This window comes from Drosophila subpulchrella, chromosome 3L, assembly GCF_014743375.2.
Source record: "Drosophila subpulchrella strain 33 F10 #4 breed RU33 chromosome 3L, RU_Dsub_v1.1 Primary Assembly, whole genome shotgun sequence".
Lineage (NCBI taxonomy): Eukaryota > Metazoa > Arthropoda > Insecta > Diptera > Drosophilidae > Drosophila > Drosophila subpulchrella.
Window position 1 is genome coordinate 14,219,919 of NC_050612.1, and position 24,761 is coordinate 14,244,679.

The 24,761-nt window shown below is 42.9% G+C and overlaps 6 protein-coding genes across 8 annotated transcripts; 4 read left to right on the top strand and 2 right to left on the bottom strand.

Moving 5' to 3' along the window:
- The first annotated feature begins 686 nt into the window (after positions 1-686).
- LOC119553585 (beta-alanine transporter) lies at positions 687-3,240 on the top strand. Of its 3 annotated transcripts, XM_037864036.1 has the most exons (5): positions 687-951; positions 1,006-1,237; positions 1,301-1,829; positions 1,895-2,087; positions 2,142-3,240. In XM_037864036.1, the coding sequence occupies exons 1-5, from the start codon at positions 851-853 to the stop codon at positions 3,118-3,120; spliced, it is 2,034 nt and encodes a 677-aa protein (XP_037719964.1). In that variant the 5' UTR covers positions 687-850; the 3' UTR covers positions 3,121-3,240. The 3 variants fall into 3 exon arrangements, with proteins under 3 accessions (XP_037719964.1, XP_037719961.1, XP_037719962.1); XM_037864033.1 differs by having other exon boundaries at positions 690-951; positions 1,006-1,829; XM_037864034.1 differs by having other exon boundaries at positions 859-955; positions 1,006-1,829.
- Positions 3,241-3,456: 216 nt separating this feature from the next.
- LOC119555386 (glutaminyl-peptide cyclotransferase) lies at positions 3,457-4,671 on the top strand. Its single transcript, XM_037866730.1, has 4 exons — positions 3,457-3,950; positions 4,006-4,116; positions 4,198-4,408; positions 4,466-4,671. The coding sequence occupies exons 1-4, from the start codon at positions 3,480-3,482 to the stop codon at positions 4,669-4,671; spliced, it is 999 nt and encodes a 332-aa protein (XP_037722658.1). The 5' UTR covers positions 3,457-3,479.
- Positions 4,672-5,008: 337 nt separating this feature from the next.
- On the top strand, positions 5,009-6,733 carry LOC119554906 (glutaminyl-peptide cyclotransferase). Its single transcript, XM_037866008.1, has 6 exons — positions 5,009-5,167; positions 5,279-5,374; positions 5,437-5,742; positions 5,976-6,131; positions 6,188-6,395; positions 6,454-6,733. The coding sequence occupies exons 1-6, from the start codon at positions 5,081-5,083 to the stop codon at positions 6,633-6,635; spliced, it is 1,035 nt and encodes a 344-aa protein (XP_037721936.1). The 5' UTR covers positions 5,009-5,080; the 3' UTR covers positions 6,636-6,733.
- LOC119554905 (ribosome biogenesis regulatory protein homolog) lies at positions 6,636-8,012 on the bottom strand. Its single transcript, XM_037866007.1, has 4 exons — positions 7,804-8,012; positions 7,492-7,744; positions 6,939-7,432; positions 6,636-6,876 (listed from the first exon to the last, which is right to left on the bottom strand). Exons 1-4 carry the CDS (start codon positions 7,950-7,952, stop codon positions 6,723-6,725), a joined length of 1,050 nt encoding a protein of 349 aa, XP_037721935.1. The 5' UTR covers positions 7,953-8,012; the 3' UTR covers positions 6,636-6,722.
- Positions 8,013-8,239: 227 nt separating this feature from the next.
- LOC119555387 (solute carrier family 22 member 3) lies at positions 8,240-10,163 on the bottom strand. The gene is made up of 3 exons (XM_037866731.1): positions 9,484-10,163; positions 9,242-9,434; positions 8,240-9,026 (listed from the first exon to the last, which is right to left on the bottom strand). Exons 1-3 carry the CDS (start codon positions 10,124-10,126, stop codon positions 8,240-8,242), a joined length of 1,623 nt encoding a protein of 540 aa, XP_037722659.1. The 5' UTR covers positions 10,127-10,163.
- Positions 10,164-10,388: 225 nt separating this feature from the next.
- Positions 10,389-12,109, top strand: LOC119555177 (DNA polymerase epsilon subunit 2). The gene is made up of 2 exons (XM_037866426.1): positions 10,389-11,133; positions 11,189-12,109. The coding sequence occupies exons 1-2, from the start codon at positions 10,428-10,430 to the stop codon at positions 12,058-12,060; spliced, it is 1,578 nt and encodes a 525-aa protein (XP_037722354.1). The 5' UTR covers positions 10,389-10,427; the 3' UTR covers positions 12,061-12,109.
- Positions 12,110-24,761: the final 12,652 nt, after the last annotated feature.

The window sequence follows — 24,761 nt, forward strand, 5'->3', positions numbered from 1 at the left end:
TCCTGCATCCTGACTGCGGTTGACCGAATTTTCATGCAATTAGCCGCAAACTGTGTTGGCTTTGCCAATACCACAAATTACTGCTCCGGATTAGTTCTCGATTGGATTTGCGTAAGCCTTTAATTAACGTGAAAAGTGCTCGGCGGGCGGCCTTTGATGATGGCGTCGTGGAGTCGCACTGAGTTCAATGACAATGCCCATTTCGTGCTTCAGTTGCTGCCACCGAATCGGAAATGAAGGCGAAAGTAGCCAAAGCACTGGCATGGAAAAGCATCAAGTCATTCTGGTAAAAGAATATCAAGAATTTAACAAGTCAGTGCTGATTAAATGGTCTTAAAGGGGATTAATGTTCGAGCGATGATGGTGAGGATTCCCAATTCTAAATACATTGTCAAGCTACAAAAAGATAATGTTCAATACCCCTCAAGCTTAAAATATTTGAATACACTTTAAATGAAAATAACTTGACTAAATAACTTTGGAAATCCGAACTTTTCCTGGTAACAAGCTCAGTAAATTAAATAACCCAGGTTCTGGTCAATTTTTTTTAGTAATGTGTATTCTTTAGTTCAAATCCCAAGAAAAAACAAAGTGATTTTCGAGATTAATGTCATTGTACCTTTTTGATGAAAAAAATTAAAAGGTTTTAAATATTTTGGACATAGCTCTTGTTTTTATTAAAACTTGTGTGCAATGTTTTCTTTAATAATTATTTATAATAAATCTGTACACATTTCTAAATTTCATTATATTTGTTTCCCCATCTTACCATATATTTATTAGGGCATTATCTTTAGACAAGAAGCCAAGATTTATTACTCATTTTTTTGATTTTATCTGTTGCTTTAATATGGCAAATGACGAAAATCAAAATGGATCTTCAGAAGATAACGACCAGAGTAGGAAAAATGGAAAAAAGGATCAGGGACAGCAGTCAGAGCCCAAGAAGCCGTAAGTACTAGTGATATAACTAGGAATTTGCCACCCATTTGTCAATTCAAACAGATCATATTACATTCAGCCAGAGAAAAGAGACATTGGAATTCAAGCCACTGATTCGATTGATCAGATTAAAGTAAGATACGCCGATATTCCGCAAGACGAAGATAGTTCCCATATCTCGATCTGGGAAAGAAAAAGATCGATCACTTCATTACCACGCCGATCGTGGGAGAACGAGGATTATATAGATTTCGATGACATCCTGCCAATGATTGGCCAATTCGGCCGTTTCCAGGTGATGCTGTTCCTGTTCATGATCCCCTTCTGCTTCATCACAGCCTTTGTGTATCTGGGCCAGATTTTCATGTCCCTAACTCCATCCAAATACTACTGCCTAGTGCCGGAACTTGAGCGAACGCAAAGTGTGGAGCTGCGCAAGCAGCTGTCCATTCCAAGGGAGAAGGATGGATCGTACAGTCGCTGCAGAATGTACGACACCAACTACACTGAGATCCACTTCGCAGTGGATCAGAGTGCTTATATAAACACCTCCCTGCCGACGATTCCGTGCCGGAAGGGATATGTCTTCGAACAGGAGGGCCCGCAATTCGAATCGGCCACCATGGAGTTTGGCTGGTTGTGCGAGAACGACAAGTACTCCACCTATGCCCAGATCATCTTCTTCGTGGGCTCGATTCTGGGAGGCCTGGCCTACGGGCACTTTGCCGATCACTGCGGTCGGGTGGCGGCACTGGTTAGCAGCTGCTTCCTGGCCTTGATCGGCAGCTTTGCTACCTCGATGTCCACGGACTTCTTTTCCTTTGCTATGTCGAGATTTTTAGTTGGACTTTCTTACGATACCTGTTTTACGATGGTATATATTTTGGGTAAGCAAGTGGATCAAATTTAGAAATTATGAATACATATATTTTATATCTTCTGAAATTTTCAGTTCTCGAGTATGTGGGTCCCAAGTACCGCACCCTGGTGGCCAACTTGTCGCTGGCCCTGTTTTATTCCCCCTTTACGATGTTGATGCCCTGGATAGCCGTTTCAGCTGGAAATTGGAGAAGATTCTCCGCATGGGCATCCTTACCCATTGTGTTGGCGATGTTTTCCTTTTTTGTCCTTTCCGAATCTGCACGGTAGGTTTTGCCTAAAGCCATATGAAAACCAGAAAACCACATTACCCATTACAGTTGGCTGGTCTCGACCGGTGATATCGACAAGGCCATGGAGATATTGAAAAAGATGATCAGGATTAATAAGAAGTATGTGTCCCAGCATGTACTGGAACTCTTCGAGACGAGCTGCACCCAGTTCTATAAGGAGGAACTATACGGACGTGATTTTACCGTGTTTTCGATATTCAAGCGGAAGCGAACGGCCCTCCATATGGTCCTGTTGATCCTTATTTGGATGGTCATGTCTCTGGTTTACGATGGTCATGTGCGGGCGGCCAGTGTCCTGGACACTGATAATATCTTTGTGTTCTTCACCATCGCTTGTGCCACGGAGCTGCCGGGTAATATCCTGGTGATCCTTACTCTGGATCGCTGTGGACGGCGGTGGTGCTCCTTTGCTTACACCTCGTTGAGTGGAATCTTCAGTCTGGTCGGGGCCTGTTTGAAGAATCCATCGCATATGAGGATATCAGCCCTAGCCGGGAGATTCTTCGCCAATATGTGCTATAATATAGGGCTTCAGTGGGCCGCGGAGATACTTCCCACAGTGGTGAGAGCCCAAGGAGTGGCCTTTATCCATACAATGGGCTTTGTGGCGATGCTGATGTCCCCACCAGTGGTTTACCTCGCCCAAGTGTCCTTCTCCAACATGCTAATCGTTTTGGGTGTTCTGGGAATTATGGGCGGACTTCTGGCTCTTCTTTTGCCGGAAACTCTGAAACACGAGCTCCCGCAAACGCTCAGTGATGGAGCTGAGTTCGGAAGGAATCAAAGGATCTGGCATATGCCCTGCTGTGGCCCAGGATCAAAGAGGTCCCGTCCCCGGCACACTTGGCACCAGGGCTCCAGCTTAAGGACCTTATCGAAAGAAGAGTTTCGATCCAGCCGGATGTTTCGCAAGTCAAGATCTGTGCCCCAAGACCCAAGTCCGTCGCCCAGCGAAAACAAAAGCGAAGAAAGGGAAATCCGAACCTATAAATACGGAAGCGGATGAGTGTTACGAGAACATAAGGACGGAACTTATCTTAAAGTTATTTTGTAGGTTTATTATTTAGGTACTTGCATTGGGAAATTTCTTTTTTTAAGTCAAAAAATCTTTTCTATCAACATTTAATATGGATTACTTTCTTGTTTACTTGTGCTTTAAATCAAAACTGAGATAAACCCCATTCCTAGTAGACAACTTTTTTAAAGGGGAGCTTCTGCCTCTGGGAACATTTGTTTTGTCGAACCTTATTAATTAACAAGCATGACGAATGCTTTTGTTACGAGAAAAATTCTGGGAAGACTAAGTTCTGCGCCAGAAATTTACTCACTCGCTACTGCCAGTCGTACTAGAAAGACCTTTTCCCAATGTTTGGTAGGGTTGCCTTTTTCGTGAGCGTGGTATATGTGGTACTTAATACAATGTTACTGCGCTGGGCTGCTAAACAGCTGCCTTTTACTTTCTTTGACGATGAGGAGCACTTTAACGCAACGTTGGCGAAACTACTGAAGCCTCGATATGTGGGCAGTCCGGGACATTCTGAGGTTCGGGACTTTATCGAGAAGGAGCTGCAGAGTTTGGACTTTACCGTTCTACGGTTTGACTTCAAAGAAGGCGCCAATTTCACCAATTTGGCGGGTTATTGGAATAAGGAGGCGGAGCATACTCTAATGCTAACCTGTCACTATGATAGCAGAAAGCCAAAGGAATGGGACAAGGACATTCTTCTCTCAGCCACTGAAGGCGCTGTTTCTTGTGCCATTCTCCTAAACCTGGCCAAAACTTTGGGATTGTTCTTAGCGGAGAAGTTGTCCAAAAAAAGTGGAATGGGTCTGGCTGTAAGAGGTTATGTGAAAATATTTAAATTTATAATTAATGATAAGATTTTTAAAGCTTATTTTCTTTGATGGCCACTATCCTGTGACTTCGGATGATGAAGATGAAAACGAACTCATTGGCTCAGGTCGCTTCATAGAAGATGATATTATACCTTTGGAGAAGATTGTAAGTATAAACGATTTAAAAAAAATGTATATTATTAACTTATTATTAAAAAGAACAATTAATGTCAACTCTTTTATGCAGGCTCTTGCATTAACCCTTAGCTATATTGGAGCTCCGAATCAAACTTACTATAACTACTTTGAAGCTAGCGAGGATCTGCACGATCTTGTTACTGACATAGAACTAGAACTTAGAAAATCGGGAGAACTAACCGACTGCCATGTGCTGTTCCACAAAAAAAAAGAATTCGACAATGATCTGCTTGACGATCATATTTTATTCCATGAACTTGGTAACAGTAATATCGCATGCTTCTTTTTAACCGATAATATATTATTATACTCTTCAGGTGTTCCAGTCATGCATGTGGCTCCACACGAATTCCCAAAAGTCCTTTACACGGCTGCTGATAATCAAGAAAATTTACACTATCCTACCATTCGTAATATGATAAAAATTATGCGCATATTTGTGTATGATTTCTTGGAACACTGGGATGCCTACATATCTGCAAATGATAATTTTGTTCCGTATTCCGATTCAGATGATAATTAAAACGGTTGAAATTATATTTTTATAGAAATGTTTTTGGTTTTACTGGTTGCTCTTTCTAGTGTTAAATAAAGCTAGTCATTATAAAAACTGTCTCTGATTGTAGTGTATAATAATTAGGTTCATTATTATTATCAGTGGCAATTAATCGCGATCGCTGAGATTCCAGGCACACTTTTCCCTAACGACCGTTGGCTTAAAAGCTATAGTGGCTCTCGCAACATTATCGACTCTTCGAAAACCTCTCTCAAACCAAGGCCCAAAGCTTTTGAAATTATTTTGCCCGCCAAAGAGGCAACGGAAAACGAAAACAAAAGCCATCAGCATCGTAATCACAAAAAAACTACGGTAAAGATCGATTTTTCTGGCGTCGTTCGCGCTTTAGTGCGTCGCCAAGCTCCAAAGCGTATAGATGGGGATCGGTTCCGTAGTTTTTTCCGCAGCCGGACTGCTGCTCCTCCTCGTAACGCCCTCGAAACAACAAGCTCCATCGGGGAACGTAAGTCATACCCCCTTAAAAACAATCAAAACCATTGTGACTCACTTGGGAAACCACAGATGCTAAAGTTTCCAAGAAAAAACCCACCTATATCTCTAACCAACATTTCAGATTGGATCCCAGTGGCGCGACGATGAGGTCCATTTCAACCGCACCCTGGACTCAATTTTGGTGCCACGCGTCGTTGGCAGTCGGGGGCATCAACAGGTGGGTGATAAAGTTTGAAAAACATCATACAGTTGGTATTATAAAACTAACATTACGTGCAGGTGCGCGAGTACCTGGTACAATCGCTGAGCGGCCTTGGCTTTCAAACGGAAGTGGATGAGTTCAAGCAGCCAGTTCCAGTTCTCGGAGAGCTTACGTTCGCCAATGTTGTGGGTACCATAAATCCCCAAGCCCAGAACTTCCTGGCTCTGGCCTGCCACTACGACAGCAAGTACTTCCCCAATGATCCGGGATTTGTGGGGGCCACGGATTCCGCGGTGCCCTGTGCAATTCTGCTGAACACCGCCAAGACCCTGAGCGGGTATTTGCAGAAAGAGTTTCTCAATCGCAACGACGTGGGACTTATGGTAAGTGGCTTGCATTAGCGACTGTTATAATAGACCTTGACAGTTCATAAATTTTCCATGGAACTCCCTACATAAAATTTGTATGCGAAAACAAGTTTTTTCTTTGGTTTTCCCCTCAAAGAATTTGTATAATATTGTATGATTAAGTTTGGGAGTTAGTCATCCGATAACTGGGACATAGACCTTTCCTTCTTTTCATGTTGAATGATACATATGTATATATCGAATTCCAGCTCATATTCTTCGATGGCGAGGAGGCCTTTAAGGAATGGACCAATGCTGATTCCGTATATGGCTCCAAGCATCTGGCATCGAAACTGGCTAAAACACGTAGTAGCTCTCAGAGTGCCAGCCAAGTTCAACTGGCCCCACGAAATATAGATCGAATTGTGAGTCAATGACCTTAGAAAGAATTATCAGCTTGCTAAAATTAATTCAATAACAGGAAGTGCTAGTGCTGCTGGATCTTATTGGGGCGAAGAATCCAAAATTCTCCAGCTTTTATGAAAACACCCACGGGTTGCACTCCAGTCTTGTGCAGATTGAGAAATCCCTGCGGTCCGCCGGTCAGCTGGAAGGCAATAACAATATGTTTTTAAATCGTGTTAGCGGCGGTCTGGTCGATGACGATCATCGTCCGTTCTTGGATGAGAGTAAGTTTGATTTGTTTCAGGTCTATGGACCATAGTTATTAAGTTCTTTTCCCCGCAGATGTTCCTGTGCTGCACTTGGTGGCCACTCCCTTCCCGGACGTTTGGCACACACCTCGGGACAATGCCGCCAATCTGCACTGGCCTTCCATACGCAATTTCAACCGTGTTTTCCGTAACTTTGTTTACCAATACCTTAAACGGCACACGTCTCCAGTGAATTTACGTTTTTACCGAACATAGTTATGTCTTATGTGTAAGATTTATTAAGCATAAGTGTAAAGTGTTTTCCGTTAATTAAAATGTCCTAAGCCATGTAAAATAAACATTCTAGCGACGTTTGCGACCGGCCTGAGCCTTCTTGCCCGGAGCCCTTTGTCCGTGGTTGCCCTTGGACTTCTTGCCCACCGCCTTGCGACTGCCCTTGCCCTTGGGCTTCTTGTTGCCCTTCTTGACTGGCTCGTTTTCACCCTCTGCCTCGCGTCTGTTGAGGAAATAAAGGTCTTAGTTATACTGAACTGTATAATAGCCAGGTGTTTAACTTACGCCAAACGATTGTCGCGCTTTTCCATCGATATCGCTTTGCTCACATCCAGCTTGGGCTTCTTGTTCAGCACGCTCTTGATGAGATCCAGGTTGGCCTCCTTCTCGGGCGTCTGTGTGATATGCGACTGCTTGCGTTTGCCGCCAGGGATCAGCTCCTTGATGCCCAGACCACGAGCCTCCTTCTCCTTGGGCAGTTTGTTTTGGAATTTACCGACAGAGGCTGTCGAGGATTTGGCCACAGTCACGGCGGTCAAGAGCTGGCTAGAGGAGGCAGCCTCAGGCCCCAGGTAACCACTGCGCGGCATGTCGATCCTCTTGGCCCGCACAATGTTCTTCATGCGCTGGATCTCGTTCTTGGCCACCTTCTCGTTGCGCAGGTCGATCTTCTTCTGGAACATGTCCGTATTGGGATCAGCGTTCTGTGGGACCTCAAGCACCCAATCCTTGGCCTTCTCGGCCTCGGCACGCTTGAAACCATATGTGGGAACCCATTTCTGCAGAGATTCAAGAGATTAGTTTGGGTTACTCTAAGGTTTAAAGGGGTTAAACTTGCATCCATGGTCTCGTCGTAGGTCTTCTTGTCCTTCTTCTTCTTGCTGATGCCCTTCTCCTTGGCGAACTTCTCCCATTTGGTCAGGGGACGTGGACCTGGAGGTTTGCGGAGACGGGGCAACACGGTCGTGGGTTCCGGCAGCTTGGCCACAATGCTCTCGTCCACCCGTTCTGTGGGTAGTTCCCAGATGGCATTAACCAGGAGTTGGGTGTTCTCCCGCGTCAGTGCGGTCAGGTACTCCTCTTTGTTGTCCCTGAAAACAGCCATAATCAATGGAAAATCTGTGATCCTCGCCAGATCCACATTGCTTACCTCAGTTCCCGGTCATCGAAGTCGTTGGGATCTGTGATGAGCAGGGTGCCCACATCCAGCCGACATTCTAGATGCTTTTCTACTGTGATCGGCTTGTATTTGTCCAATTCCTTTTGGTGTTTGGCTAAAACTTCCTTAACAACATCCATTTTGTGGGGATAAACAGCAAAATTCGGTTTCAATTTTTTACACGTGCTGCGCGATGTGACCGTAGTTTATGCAGTAAATAAAACCCTCGAATATACCGAACAAAAAAATACTACGTCTTTCGCAGACTTGAACCATGGGGTGAAACTTTGCTGCCATTTATCGGAAAATCAGCGCTATTTTTGAAATTATGATATTTTTAAATGAATATTTTAGTTTTGAGTTATAAAACAACATAGATATTGAGAAATTTGAGAAATCAAATAATTGGAAGAAATACGTTGTAATTTTATTGATCATCTTTTATTTTTCGTTTTCTACAACTAAATCTCCACCGCTTTTCTGCTTCTTCCAGCGTTTGAGGCAGCGTAGCATTCATGGTCTCTGGCAGAACTAGGATTACTAAAGCGCCGATCACCAAAAGTAATGTGACTATAAACATAGGCAAAGGACGGTAATAGTGATGGGTGTAGATAACAATTGGGGATATCATGACACCAGCCTGACCCATAGCGTTGACGACAGACAGTCCCTGTCCGCGCACCACAGTGGGAAGGATTTCAGAGGCCCACTGTTGACACACGTTGAGCGCAAGTGTGACGAAAAATCTGGCTACAATTGCCGATATCGTGACATCCCATTGGCTTTTCAGTAAGCCAGTGCAAAGACTTGAAACCGCACACAACAGCATCGAAGCAATCACTATGGGTTTGCGACCAATTCGATCTATTAGAAAAATTGGCAAAATTCCTCCTGGGGCTTCCACAAGCGAGGCCAGAGAAAAGGTAATGAAGACATCGGTGTGGAATAATTCGACCACCCGCACATGAGCATCGTACACCAAAGCCACGATCATCCAACTTATGATCAATATCGTAATAACGACAAACCTGCGAAAGTTCTTGAAGAGATCCAGACAGGTGTATTGTTTGCCCGATTGCCCATCGGCGAATGTGAGCTCAAAGCATTGCTTCATCTCTGTCCATTGTTCTTCGGAAATGGTTTTTCCGTTGGTCCTAGCCGCCTTTCTCAGGACCTTCATTGCTCTTTCCACCTTTCCCACCGAAATGAGCCAACTGCAATGAAAGTACAAGTTAAAGGTATACTCTAAGAAATAAACCATTCTTATAACCAAATGGAAATAAAGTGTGAAGAGCATTTTGCTCTTGATATCAAGAACTCCTCTTGAATTCCGAATTTGAGATAATTTCAGCTCTGCTTTTTTAAATGAATCTTGTTCTGGTCTTATAATTTTTTTAAGTCTGTTTAGGTTGGGTAGTTAAAAACTAACCTGGGTGATTCGGGAAGCAGGAAACATAATAATATCACCAAGGTCACTGGCAGTGAAACGACCAACGCATAGTGTCTCCAATTCTTGATGGCATAGGCCAGCCAAGGAAGAGCGCAGGCGCCCAAAGTGAAGAAAATTGCCAAGGATAAACTTCCAATTAGAGTACGATATCTAACGCCAACATTCTCCAAAACTGTTTGAATAAAAGTGAGTGTGAAGGGCACTGAAATTGAAGTACTCACCTAGAATATAATAACAAGTAAAGCAGTTTTGCATTGCTATTCCCGCCACAAATCTACTGGAAACAAAGCAGTAAAAGTCCTCGCACACCACACTAACGAGACCGCCAATCAAGGCGCAGCAATTGGCCAGGAATAAGGCCACCAAGCGACCATAGTGATCAGCGACGTATCCTAGGCAAATACAACCAACAATGGATCCTATGAAATAGGCGATGAGGGTGTAGGTGCCAAGCTCCTTCTTATCGCACACCCAATTGCACTGAGTCGCAATGGACTCGTAGGGAATCTCTTCACGATCGTAAATCCAACCGTTGTTGCAGGGTATCTTGGTCCTAGTCTGGTTGGTCATGTTAGTCGAATCCGAGTCCAAGGGGAAATTGTACATGAAACACTTTTCAAAATCGCCACCTTCTTTTTTGGGTATGCCCCGATTAATTTGCTCCTCCATGGGCAGATCCTCCAGTTCTCGAATCCTGCACCAATGCTTTTTGGGCACGAGAATCATGAATATCTGGCCAAAGTAGGTGAATGAAAATATAAATGCGACGGGCATCATCCAAAGAAGCAGTCGCTTCTGAAAGGTTCCGAATTCTCCGATAATCTGCAGGAAGTCCTCATACTTTTCACAATCTTGTGGCGGCATTTTCTCGTCGAGTCAGGAAAATAATTTATTAAACAAAAGTAGAATTCGTTGAACGCCAACTTTTCCTACACCTTAATAAAAGTAGAGATTATTCAAAATAATTCAAAATGAAAGCCCGCCATTTGTTAAAGCAATTCTTTATCCCGCCAAAAATATCGATAGTTTCCAACAATACCTTTATTTCAGTACGGTATTTTTGCTGTCTACTCAGACCGGTCACACTAATATCAAAGATATATCGAGTATTCGATATACCCGTTAAGTCTCATCTCTAATTTGCGCGCGAATTTCTTTAATAACAATGGAAGCAGATTTGCTGCCGCTGAGGAAGCGAATAACAAACACCTTCAAGCTATGTGGCTTCCTGATCCGCTCGGAGAACAGCTCCTATCTGGCGGAGCAGCTGCTGCCCTTCGAAGCCGCCGAACGGGACAAATGGCTGACGGTGATCACCGAGAATTTGCAAAGCCAGAAACTACTGACGCCTCATGTGGAGCGGGCAGCCTTGGAAAAGGCCATCAATGAACTAAACCGTGTGGGATTGGACGAAGGGGAGACGGTATTCGCCCTGATAGATGCCTTTACGGTGCCTCGATTTCGCTACAATCAGCGGGTCAAGAAGTTCGAACTGGACACTCAGCCGCGCCAGCTGCTGACCGCTCCTCGCATGAAATCGGACTACATGCAGCAGCGCTATGCCATGTTGCTCCAGAAAACACTGCGACATGACCTATTTGCACCAGCTGTCATCCAGGATGGCGTTGCAGCCGAGGCCCAGGCCAAGAAATTCAAGCTCCAGTTTGCGGAGAACCTGTTGGCCACCTCGGCGGTAAAGGAGGCCGTCGTTCTGGGACTGCTCACCCAGCTGAAGGAGGGCAAGTTCTATGTGGAGGATCCCACCGGCTGTGTCCAGTTGGATCTCACTGGTGCCCGTTTCCATGCCGGCTTTTTCTGCGAGGGCTGCTTTGTGCTGGCTGAGGGGAACTATAAAGAGGGGATACTCAAGGGTATGAATACAGAAATATATGAAAGGATAGACTATATAACATATATTTTCCCCAGTTGATGGCCTGGGCTTTCCACCCGCGGAACCTGCCACCAGCAGTCGAGCCTTTTTCGGTACCGCCAACACCTGGGGCGGTGAGTCCAGCAAGCTGCTCAAGTACTCACCCCGTCTGCAGGAGCTAGAGCGCACCAACACCGAAACGACCATAGTTTTCCTATCCGATGTCCGTTTGGATCTGCCCGTGGTCATGGACAAGCTGCGCCAGCTGTTTGTGGGATACGACTCCTGCCCGCCGCAGGCAATAGTACTCATGGGACCTTTCACGGCCAGCACTAGGAATCACCACGAGCTTAGGCATCACCTGGATGCATTGGGTGGCCTGGCAGCCGGCTGCGAGCAGCTGAAGAAGCAAACGGATTTGATACTTGTTCCCTCATCGGAAGATCCCACGGCTCCGAATATACTGCCTCGTGCCCCTATTCCTGAATGCCTGGCATCGGGACTGCTGAAGGCCTGGCCCCGAACCCAGCTGGCTACGAATCCCTGCCGTTTGCAATACTGCACCCAGCAGATAGTGGTTTGCCGGCTGGACTTGATGGCCAAGTTTTGCCGCAACACCTTGCACTTCCCCGAAGATACGTCGCAGATAGAGCAGCACTTTGCCAGAACCATTGTGTGCCAGGGTCATTTGGTGCCCATTCATCCCATTGCCATGCCCGTGCACTGGGACTACGATCCTGCCCTGTGGCTATATCCACTCCCAGATCTGATAGTTATGGGGGACTCGTGTCAGAGTTTTAGCAGCAATCAACACGGGTGCACTGTCCTCAATACCGGCTCCTTTGTCAAGTCCAAGTTCGCCTTCAAAGTGTACATCCCAGCCACGCGAACGATTGAGGACTCGGAGATACCGGACGATGTGGAGTAGTTATGGTATAGTTAATCTAAACGTAAGTTAAATAATTATTTAAATTTAATATGTTGTTTGTTCTACTTATTTGGGCTATTTGGGAAAGAAAAAGAACACGAAAATTGTTCTCTTGCGTCTTTTAAAGAAAAATGTTTAACGTTTCCGAAGACTCTTAGAGATTCTAGATTCTGTTCAGAAACTATCCTTGCGTAGGCTTGAACTTTGTTCCAAGACATATACCGATGCCTTAAAAAGAAATCTTTTTTGAATAGGTAGTGTTTTTATAATGGGTGACCACAAGTCTTATTCAAAGCCTAATAAAATATTTTCCTCTCTTCCAACTAAACCCTCTATTCAATTTGAAGCCTATCCTAGACATTTAATGACTTGAGTATAAAAATGTTTCGGGGGCTTAGCATCCGCCGGCTTCACATGTTGCTTGGCCCGCAAGCTCCTCCCGGACTTGCGCCACCCGTGCGTGTGCCTGTTCCCTTGTGATAAGCGGCCCAGCCTCATCATCGCCATCGTCAGTCATCATATGCGCACAGCATGTGTTCCACAATCGTCTCCTGGCTCTCCGGCTGACGCGCCTCGCAATCTGCTTTTTACGGCGACCGAGGGTTGTCTATTACTTTTCATGACTTAAAGCCGATTTGGAAAAATATTGTTACTCTGCCCAATGCTGCCCACTTTGGGTCGTGGAAATTCAATTTCCCAGACTGGCGCGCAGCTCCTCGGCAGCTGAAACGGCAATTTTGATAATGCGTTTGACCTGAGGACATCGATGGCCCCCATTTGCTGTCACATGACCAGTTGCGGAATCGTTTTTTAAGACATCATTAGCCGGGTCATTCGCAGAAGGGGGAGAGGTTTTTCCTCTGCCTTCGAGGGTTTTCTCTCCTATTGATTTATGATTTATGAGTGCAACTTGGAGAGTTGTGTGCCGCACGTCCCTGGGATCAATTTCCAAAATGTGCCCGCCATGGGTGTCAATTCGATTTGGGGGGCGTGGTCGGCCCTGAGTGCTAACTATATATTTGTGGACCATCCCCCTTGCCAACTTAAACATTTATATTTCCCCTGTTTTTGTAGATTTTTTATGCTGACCCTCCATCCAGCTTCTCTATGCAAAACGCAGATTCAAAATGTTTTCTCTGTGACAACAATCTTGCTTCTGCTTCATTTAACTGGTACACAGTGGCAACTTTTGAAATTTAAATATTGTTTTGCGGCTTCTCTGCAGCCTGACCGCAGCGCAGGGCAATAACATAAAAAAACATTTTATCTGTTATGGTCATCAGTTTTTATGGTGTCCTCCCCGCAAAGTTGACACCATTTAATTTGGAGCTGGAGCTCTTCCCGTTCTCCGGCCTCGGGATGGGACTCGATTAAAGCAATCGCTGATGCGGAATGCGGGAATCTGTGTCTTGGCCATCAATCACTCGACCAGATGCGCCCCCAAGTGGACCCAGTCCAATCAAGGATCAAAGCAACTGCCCATCATATCCCACCTTTGGTTATCCTTTCGCACACACATGCTTGGCAATCAAACGGCGATGCACTCATGTGCATGTCCTGCGGTTATTTGACAATTGTTAACCCATCTTTTGCCTTTGTTGGACTGATTCTTTGGTGCTGCCAAGTGGCCATATGCCAGGCGTCCCCTGCAAATCCATCCAGTAATCCCCGACTTGGTGGTGTGATTTTGATTTGTATAAATATCTTTGAATGGGGTGGCTTCAAGCGTTCGCTGTTGATACCCTTTTGGGAGGTATGGAAATATGCCTAATTGTGGTTTTCTTAAAGGAATGTAAACTGTAATTTTGTAGAGGCTCAAGTTACTCGTCGTAAAACATTTATAGAAAATTAAAACCTTAGCTTTATGAACAGATGTTTTAAATAAAATAAAGAATTTAGATTGCAATTTTTTTCTGATGCTACATTTATAATAAATATGACAAAACACCATTGATTTCTTATTTTAAAAGAGTTTTTAGTATTTTTAAAAGTAACTAAGTCATATATTTTTAAATATTACAGAGTATTAAAGGGTATTGTTTTGTATGTTCTATGAATATATAATACCATATAAAAACTCCTGTGCGGTATAAATACAGCAATATTTTTGGCGCATATGGTCAAAGGTTTGGCCCGGCGCTTTGAAACCACAACGTCAACTGGAAAATCAAAAGCTCGCCTTTGTTTATGGACGCCTTCTTTTGTTCGCAGCCATTGAAACTTGGAGGGTTTATTAACTTTTTACGAACTCGACAATGAGCTGCATCCTTATAGCTGCTGTCGGTATTCAAAATTTGATAGGGTTATCATCAACATTGTGTGCTGTGGCAGGCCACTAAAACTCCGGGGGAAGTGCACTTGAGGAAGGAGTAATCGTTGCTGGGATTGCGTATAAATCCGCTCCATAAACTCCACTGTGGGTATGACAACAATGTATCAACTTAAGCGCCGGACGAGCGGCGTTCTGGAGTCCGGACGTGTGCCGACATTTACGCCTCAATTATCAGCCGCAGAGCAAACACACTGGGGGTCACCATCACTTGGCATCATATAGAGGCGATAATTTGCCAGCCATAAGCTGCTCCCACACATGCTGTAATAGTAGACCCAGGACCACCGACCACCCAGCGTGTCCAGCCATTCAGTCTATTCAATCCAAAGCCAAACCAATCCCAAACCATCCAATCCAATTCAATCCCGAAGCAGCAAGTGACACGTGCCGCCCATTAATTTACGCGTTGGCTTTATCTGCGATTTGCTTGCGCATTCTCAGCCAGTCCTGGGATAACTCTGCTGACTTCGGAGGTCCTGCCACGTGCCAAAGTTGGCAAATCAAATGTTTTTATTATTTAAAGCGACGCCGTTTTATTGTCTTCCTTAAGCCGATAACAACTGTCTATGGGAGTCAGTCGGTGGCAGGACAAATTACAAGGCAGCCGCATCCTGACCGCCATTGTCCTTGGAATGGATAACGAATTGCACCTTGGGGACACGGCTGCTGGCTACTGGCTGCTTCCTTTGTGTCTTAATGAAGCAACTGGCATGTGATAAATTTTAATTGATTTCATTTACGTTTGTGTGGCCCTTGCCCGGACTCCTTGGCTTCTGATAAGGATCCGCGGCTAAGCGCGGCTCATTAGCCAAGGATAATGCATCTAGATAACGCCGTGATGTTTGACATAATTGAATTTGGCTTTTTGAGCTCTCTAGCTAATGATGCTAATCATGTTTTCTTCTAGCCAAAGACACTTGCCTTCCAGGGATTAGTTTATTAAGTACTGGTCAATGGGGAATTCCCCATTAACTAATAAATGAATTGATAGGAATAAAAATGGGTTTTAGGGGTTTAAAATTACCTTAAAATGCCATTTTAGGTGTCTAAAAGCTGGCTTCAGTATTTGTAATACTCAGAAGTACAATAAATTCATTCAGAAACACGACTATCTTTTATTCACTGCATACTTATGGGTAACTAAAATGTCTTTTAAAAGTGATTATAAAATCGAAGTGATTTGTGTCCCATCCCCCATAGTAAGGTAAATAATCAGATATATAGGTAGATTTAAATCTAAACTTAAATACACGAAGAATAAATTAATATAAATTAATCGCTCTTTTATCAAACAAAAATACTTCATTGGAACGCACCTAAAGATGTATTAAGCCACATAACTGAGTACATGGTAAGTATATCGATAAAGTTACTTAAAGATGATGTTATTTTTCGTCACAAAATTTGATAACAGAAATCTTTAACCAACATCTTATATTTTTTTTAGAGATGTTTCTGTGGGAATATATTTATTATTATTATAATTGAAATATTTTACTTTTGCAGTATTCTTTTAGTGCTCAATTTAATTACCAGGAGCCTTCAGAAAAATTAAATTATTGCTGTTGTGAAATGGTCTTAAACATAATTTTCAATAGTTCCCAAATTTTCTTCCTGAATCTAATCTTCAATTTTTCTTCTGCTGAAAACTATTTTCGGTTATATATTTCAAATTGATTGCATTTAAATTAAAACTCAGCATAAATCACCTGAGTGGGCAGGACTCTCGACTGGACCCCGACTCACTGGCCGTTGGCGTTAAGACAAAAGCCCCAATTCTGCAGCCGTGTCAGCACAATGGCACAGGCGACATAAGCCGATTTCAGGGATATCTCTGCCGGGCTCCACATTCCACTTCCCAGTTCCCACGACCCACGTCCCACCTCTCAGGCCCCCAAAAACTGGTTCGAAAATTATCATCAACGCACAAGTGGCTTGTACTTGTCACACACAGAACGGCATTGGAGAGTCGGAGTTACGAAGAGACCCCATACCAAAGCCATTTCCCACCCCCCCTGTGAACATGGCAAAATATTTTCATTGTGTTTCAGCAGATTTTCCGGCACCGAGAAGGGGGTTGGAAAAGTGGGTAGCTGAAATTCGAAATGCGATTACCTGCGCTTGCCTATTTGTAGCTTGTTGTTCGGTCCTCCAAAATTGGAATGGGAACTGTCCGCCCCGTCCTGAATGCTAATCGACTTTTGATTGTGTGTGCTTGCCGGCGGTATGAGGTGGTTCGCACAAAAAGGTTCAAATGGTCGGGCCATAAATAGGAATTTATGCGAGATTGTTTTTTTGGAACGGACCAACGAGATTTATAGATGAGGGATGCTGTGTGTGGCTGTGTGTATATGTCCAGTGTGTTGATTGAATTTGCCCATGGTTGGTTGAGATTTTCGGTTTGGTTTTTGGTGGGATAGGATGCGACCGGCACAGGTGACATATTCCTGCCGGCCGAATGACAAGTGTTAACGCCTGTTTTGTTTATTATTTCGCCCTCGACGTCCCGCATGCCCGGGATCTCTATTGTAATTGCTAAAAAACTTAAGCTGCGTAAAATCCCAAGTTTCAATTTAACGCTCTCATGATTTCCTATTGGGATTTCCTGGACATGTGAGTTTTGACAAGTGCAGCTTGCACTGGCAGCTCTATCTTATCTGGGCTTTTTTTGATTGAAAAAGCATTCGCCATCCGCTGGCGCTCCCATTTGACACTAAGCAGATGCGTCTGAGAATGCCCCATGTGCCGTACACTCTCTCTCTCTATAACTTTCGATATTCGAGCTCGACAGGATTTTCAGCAGAGAGTTTTCTTTGTGGAAAATCCAGAGCATGCGCCCGAGTTACCAGGGGGCGTGTTTCGACGAAGCGCCAATGGAAAATGCCAAAATGGAGTCGCCACAGCGCTGTTGAAGCGGGACAGGAAATTGATTGGGGGCCAGCAGAAGAGTCCGGAGTACGGGTGGCCTGCACATGAGTGCACATATGTGCCGGCTGCGATTGCTGGCCAAGATTGCGAGTGGAAAAGGGAGCGGCTGCCAAAAAAAATGGCGACGTCCCGACGCTATCGCTTGCAGGCAACATACGTGTGTACTCGCAACAACATGTGTGATGTGTGCCCCGCCGTATGGAAGCCCCTTTCTCTGCGGATCCTCCTCCTTCGGACTCCTCGCTGCCCTCCAGGCTCACCCATATGTATGTTTCTACATACAATGCGGCGTAAATAAACAGACTGCCACCACAAAAGCGACTTCCTTGTTCCTTCTTCTTTTGCTCTAAGCATTTTGTTTTATTATTATTGGAGCTGGTTTGGGTTTGGGTTTCTGGATTTCTGAATTTCGGTTATGGCAAACGCCGGAAATGGCGCTTAAGCCCTATATCGTTGAAGTGCCCATCAGGCTGATGGACCTGCCTATCAATAGTTGCCTGGCGGCCAAACTAAACCTCATACTTTGACTCTCAGCTTGATTTATGTTGTGTTGTCCAGATGATTGATGGGTTTCCTCTTAACTTGGCTCGCACTTTTTTGTCCACAAGTGGGACTTAGTCGAGGAGGTTGTTTGCCTGACAGATTACAAATTTGACACTTTGATTTTGGGAAAGTTTTGCCATTCATTAGAAAATTTTTGCTATGTTTAAGTGTTTTCAAATGAAAGAAAGGTAATTAAACTTGATTATATTTCTACTAGAAAATGGATTTAAATTCTTGGATAAATTCTTTGAATATTCAAAAGATAAAGACACCTCGACGTATTTATTTAAATAAAAATGTTATACGAAAGGATTATCGAAAATAAGTTGCGAATTCTTAGACCTTAATATTTCAATATATTGTGCTTAATAGATATAGGAGGCATAGAGTTTTAACTTAATCTTCTAAAATCGTTTTTTTATCTAGTTAAATGTATAATATCATGGTTAACCATTTCTTTCCTGTATTTTGTCTTGAGACAATAAGCACGTTTTGGTAATTATTCAAACTGATTACAGCCAGGACTCGTAAAACTTTATGCTCAAGTCTTATCTACTTTCTGGCTTTTCCTGGCGTTTTTTTTATCTGTCTCCTGATTTAAACTCATTTTCCGTGACTTTTCTGCGAGAAAGTCGTGTTTATCAATTAGGGAGTTCGAGGTGGAACCACGTACTTCCGCCGAAACGAAGACCCCAAAAGAGCTGGCCCAGTCAAGCATAAATGATTTCAACAATATTTCACTTAAAAGATTCAAATCGCGCGAGAAGCGGGAAAGAGACAACAAAGGGCATAAAGCATGGCTGGGGAAAATATAAATACGCATACGACAAGTGCGACAAAAAGAGGAAAAGGGGAAAATGGAAAAGCGTGCTGGGATGGGAAACGCACGCGACAGAAGGAAACGGATACGCTCGAAGAGGTCGCAAACAGATTCAAAATTTCCAACCACATATGACAGTGCTCCACAGGAGACCGCCCCTCCGAGCTCCCTATGCCCCGGGCATTTTCAGGATCCTCGCGTGGAATCGCCGGCAAAAAATTCAAATTTTACTCCAAGTAGTGGGTCAGAAGGGCGGAGTGGCCAACTAACTGTCGCGCTTTTTTCGCTTTCGCATGCTTTCAGCGGAAGTTCCGAACCCGCGATATGGTGAAGGGCTAAAAACCAGGGACGGGGCTATATTGTCGTCCTTATGCCAAGGGTCGTCAAGCGCGAACATTTGCATAATCAAATAATAAAAATTTGCATAATTTTATTTTTTACGATACGCATGCCACACTCTTTACCATCCCCCATCCCCCCCTTTTCGGTCCTTATGAAAAGGAGGAAAAATAAAACTTTTCAGTTTCAATTTGTGTTTTGTCTGGAGAAAGACATTATAGCCACCGTTATCTGGCCAACTCGCCCTCTCGTTCGCTCTTCCGATTCCAGTTCTATAAACACACAAAATGGTGTCAATATTTATTGGCGAACCTGTTTCTTATCTCAGTCGCTATTTTAAATTTGCAACTTTTAACTATTAAAATGGAAACTTTTTCTCTTTGGCTGTATCAAGAAATGTTGCTATCGTAAATAATTTAGATAGACAAATAATAGTAGCCCATTAACTGTCTGAAAGGGAATGCAAATCAATTAATATGTGGTCTAAACTCGCTTTGTCTAGACTTGAAGTTAAGGGTACAAACAAGTATCTAGAAATTTATTTTTATTGACTTCAACGCAAAATTATAATATAAGAGGACTTCTAAATAAAATATTATCAGATAAATGTTTATTAAATTTTTGGTAATAGCTAGTAGTTAAAAATGTTACTGTACACCATACAAATGATATCTTTACCACCTTATATAGTTATTTGTTCTTATATCTTTTCATTATTATTTTGAACAGTCATATAAATCGATTCAAGTATCAAAATTTTTTTGTTTTGACCTTAACGAAAAACTATATTATTCATATCCTAAGACTTTCGAATAAAATAAACAATATATATTTTTATTAAATTTGTGGTACTACCTAGCAATACCTTCTTATATTACTTGTGCTGTTATCCTTTCGAAATCAATACCTTATTTTGAAGAGTCATATAAATCGACTCATAAATTGAACCATAACTTCCACTCTAGTTGGCAACCAACTTTTGGCTTACTTGGCGTATACGCGATTTGCATGATGTTGCTTTGCTGTTGGATTTTTTGCGACTTACCTTGTATTGCCAAAGTCGCAGGCAAAATATTTAGCATGTCAAATGACATATTTGCGGGTTGCCATTTCTTTTTTTTTGGGGGGTAAGGACAAACGCTATTTGGCCAAGGATGTAAGTGTCTTACTTGGTTTCCCTCAACCAGTTTTTGCTCTCTTTCCCTGGTTTTTACCTGGCATATGTGTGCCCCGTTTGCCCTGTATCGCTGCCATTTTTGCCGTTTCGTGCTTAATTTATCACTTGGCGGCGGGATTTCCATATACTCAGCATATTCGCCATGATATATGGCTGCCAGAGTGCCAGAGTGCTTAACCCAGCCAGGGATCGCGGCGACCGTTTATCCCCGGGCAGTGTGTCACTTGTTCGATGACAAGCAACCCCACGGCGCCACCGCCCATTCCACACATGGTGTAATTTAGATAAGTGGCCATTCTTCATTTTAATGCTCATAATTTCATAATGTGTACACCCATATGCAACCCCCACCCCGATTCGGAGAATATTCCAAATTAAAATCGTGCATTAAGAGCTGGGAGCAAACAACATGGTCAGCGTCGTGCCTTGGTTATGCCATTTATTTTATTTGGCGAGAGTTTTTGTTTTTGCTAGTCCAGCGCCACCTTGCCATGAATGCGAATGTTAAAGGAGTCTCTGGGATCGGGGGAACCCCCTTTTCGGGGCTACCAACTCACATGAATATGGAACAGGCGAATGTGGAATATGTGTTTTTTCCACGTTGTTTCTCTGATTTACGAGCCATAAAAGTTAACTTAATTAAATGGTTTTTGGCGTTCGCTGAATATTTATGGTGCCAGGATTTCAATGTGTCGCAGAAAGTTATGGCAAACGTTTTGGAAATATTGTTATCTTCTAGGAGCTAGGATCCGTACTTAAATTAAATAGAAAACAGGTTGTCAAACATACATACTAAAATTAAATGGAAAATAGACTGTTAAACATATGAACTAAATATACAATTTTACTTTATAAGTTGTATTACAGATAATGGTTAGAAGATTCTTACAATTAAAGCAGTATTTCATTAAATTATTATTAAAACCATATGTGGTTTATAACTTCAGTAGTCTGCTTTGAATATGGATAGTCTATTTTTAATTTCTATTGATTTATTGAATATTTGACGAAATAAAAGAAGCATTTATCTTTGTTAGTACTTATTAATTCTTACAATAAGAACCATATTTAATTGATTGATCTTAATAATGATCATATGTGCTTAATACCTTTTGTATTCGTATTTCTTCTTGACAGCTTTAAATGCGAATAGTTTATTTATATTTTATAAGCAATGGAACTGGGGTTGATTTTAGTGCTATTTTCATCCCTGACCAGCAACATATAAATATCCTGTTGAAACAAACAAGTGTCGAAATATCGAATGCGTAGCAAACTGATTGCGTATTTCCAGTTACTTTAACTTCACTGCGTTTCGAATGCCTTTCATGCTTCAGTAAATCAATGAATGAATGACACAATATTAAGTGGAATGCGGAACAACCTTCGAGTGATGGAGAACAACACTTAAAGTCAGCTTAAATGGCGACCACAGAAACATTCACTCGTAAATCAATTAGCACCCACAACAAGTACCCAAAAAAAAAAGAACCAACCACCGAACTCCTGTTGCCTTGCGGCTTTTTCGGAAAATTAACTACCTGCTAAGTTAATTGAGCAAACAACGGCCGCAGGACTCGCAGGATCCGCTGCCACGAAAGTTGTGCATCGGTCCAACTAAAAAGTCAGTCGCTGCGGCTTACAACTATTAATTATGCGGCCCAAAGTTATGACAGCAGAAAACAGCCGCAGAACTCGAACAGCGAAACTAAAAACTGCCAACTGCCAGCGAGCAAAGGGAAGCGCACATCATAAATTACGGCCAGGACATGGCCATGGAGAGCAAGGATGTGCCTGCTCCTGCTCCTGCTCCTGGATGTATATGTATGTGCGGTAAGCCGCCGCCTGTCTTTTGGCCATGGCAAACAGCTTCCATGCATCCAAAAATATTCGAAAATTTCTATGGTACACAGGAGCGGGAAAAGGAGCGGGAGCTGAAGCTGGAACCTCCTGGCACAAAGGTATCCTGCCACGGCACAAAATGGCCACCGCAGAGCGCACAAAAAGTGTCATGGCGCATGAAAAACTTCCTGCAACGGGAGTGGCTTGGCCAAAAGGCCTTCAGCCTGTCCTGTCCGTGGCCAAAACAATGGCTGAGCTCCTCCGCAGTTTCGGCAAATGAAAGTCGCATTGTCAGGCTCAATGTTTCCGGCCGGCTCATGGATGTCCTCGGCCCGAGTTTCAGCCCCATCCTCATCCTTGATCTCGTTCTCCTTCTCAGCCAACCAGCCATCCTGCATCCACTGTGTCTGAGTCTCAGTCTCCGTCGTTCCCTGGCTCTGGATGTGGATGTGGCTGTGGATGTGGCCTGAAACAAAGCGCATCCGTTTGGCGAAAATTGAAATGACAAAGTTCAAAGTTTAAGCGGCTTGGCTGTCAGTTTTTCAGGGACTCTTATAGTGCCGCGCTCGATGCAGAGAAAATATTTCACGATTGATTCTATGATCAACTTAAACTTTACTTCCTTAAAAACTATGTGTTACATTATGTAGAATTTTTTGCTCAAAAAAAAACAATTTAATATTATTATTTGACATCGACAAAAGAACACTTAGGGACAAAAATTTTATGTTATTTAAGATCAACTTCGAAAAAATTCAATAAATATAAATGTATATATATTTATGTCCAAGATATGGAGCAATTTTGAACATATAAAATTGCATTGAACATTAATATTAAACATTAATGCTTTGTGTAAAGGTCTAAAAAATAGTTATAGCATTTAAGGATTTTAAATCTTTTAACCGACCGTTGATAAATATTAATATACCTAATGGAGATATGTGTTATAATATTTTATGTGAGAACTATAAATCGATTTAGGTTTTAACACCTTTTAGACTAATTACAAAATGTGTTATCCTATTCCTTTTGTTTTTAAAATAGTATATCTTAAAATTTTAAAAGAAGTTAGAGCGTAACTCAACCTTTAACTTGGAAACCTCAAAAATACAAAAATTATTTCGATCACTCAGTTGGAATAAATTTGTTTTTTAAAGTGCAAAAATGACTTTAAATCACTTTAAAATGTTTGAAAAAAATATTAATCTGCAAACATAAAATAGAGTAGCTATTTTGTTTCTCTCCGTGTGGCAGGGAATTAAGTGCCCCGAACCACAGGGCTAATCAGTGGGCAAACACTCAAACCACATTGATTGCAGTGGCTGCGGTGGAAATTAAAAGCGACCGGGAGCAAGTGGAAATTAAATTGCCTGCAGTTAAAAAACACTTTGGCCAGGCACCAGTCCACCAGTGACAACAATGTAATAAAAGTCATCTCCTGACACGCCCACGCCTCCGCCGGCGATGTTGCCAATCCCCCCAAACCACCCAATCCCGTCGAAAACAACAACTCCGCCCAGGAATTTGCATACTTTTAAGCGCAGATGAGCAGAAATCACTCATACGCACGGGGGGCCATCAAGGGGGGATGATGGCCATGATGGGGCGGAGCCAAGGCCCAGGGCTCAGGCTTACTCCAGCTGTCGGATTTTCTTGCTCCTGCTATTATGACGGTATTTGCATTGTGCTTAAACGTATTTGAACACGGCTTTTGAGTCAAGGGGATTGGATGAGGATTGGATGGTTAACTGGGTGGAGGACGGCAGCACCGCTTCTAGCAAATGAGCAGGCAATTTATTTACGGTCAAATTGCGAGGTTAGGCAAGGCAAACAAAGCGGCGCAATGGGATACCCCCAGATTCCCAGACTCCCAGTTCCCCAGCATCCTTATTGCTCCATGGTGGGCGTAAAAATGTGATAAATATGAAATGTGATTATGGCCGCTACTATGTAGCACCCAACCCAGGATAATGATGGGGCTTATTATGAAGTTGCCTTCGCCTTGGTCTCGAATCTGTGGTTGCCTTGGGCGTCGTTTTGAGTGAGTGGCTGCCATGGGACTGTCTTTCCATCCTGAATGTGGTGGCCTCTGGTAAATGAAATGAGGAAATGTGATTTTGACGATGTGTTCGCTTTACGGCTGTGGAAGAGCTCATGTGGGTGGCTCTTGTTTGTTTTCGAGGGCGTCGGAAGTTGTAATTGTTTTTTAAAGGAAGCCTGAATTGCTCATTGGGGAAATGCTTGAAATAAATCAGACGAAGTGACTATAAACGGGATGTCTGGGAATGGGCAATGAAATAAAACTAAGTGTGGAGTATCTTAAACTTTTATATCTTGTATGTCCCTAAGTCTTTATAATTTTTTTAAGGTTTCCAGTAAATCTAAATATATTTCCAATCAATGACTAAATAGAACCAAAATTATTAGACAAAATAGAAAGATAATACTTTCAGTTTATTGTTTTTTTCATAGCCGCTTTAACATTGGGTTTCCTATCCCCCACTTGTGTAGGCCTCCCACATAGAACCCAAGGTTATCATAAGGCTGGTAAACCACCTTCTCTTTATCACTTTACCTTTATGCCTCCCACCAATTTGGTTACATTAACTTTTCCAGCAATTGTTTTCACCCCACCCTTCAAACCATGAGAAAGAAGCTAAGGAAAATGTCTTTATCAAGTGGCAAGCAGCGAACACAAAGCCATAAAATGCTAATCC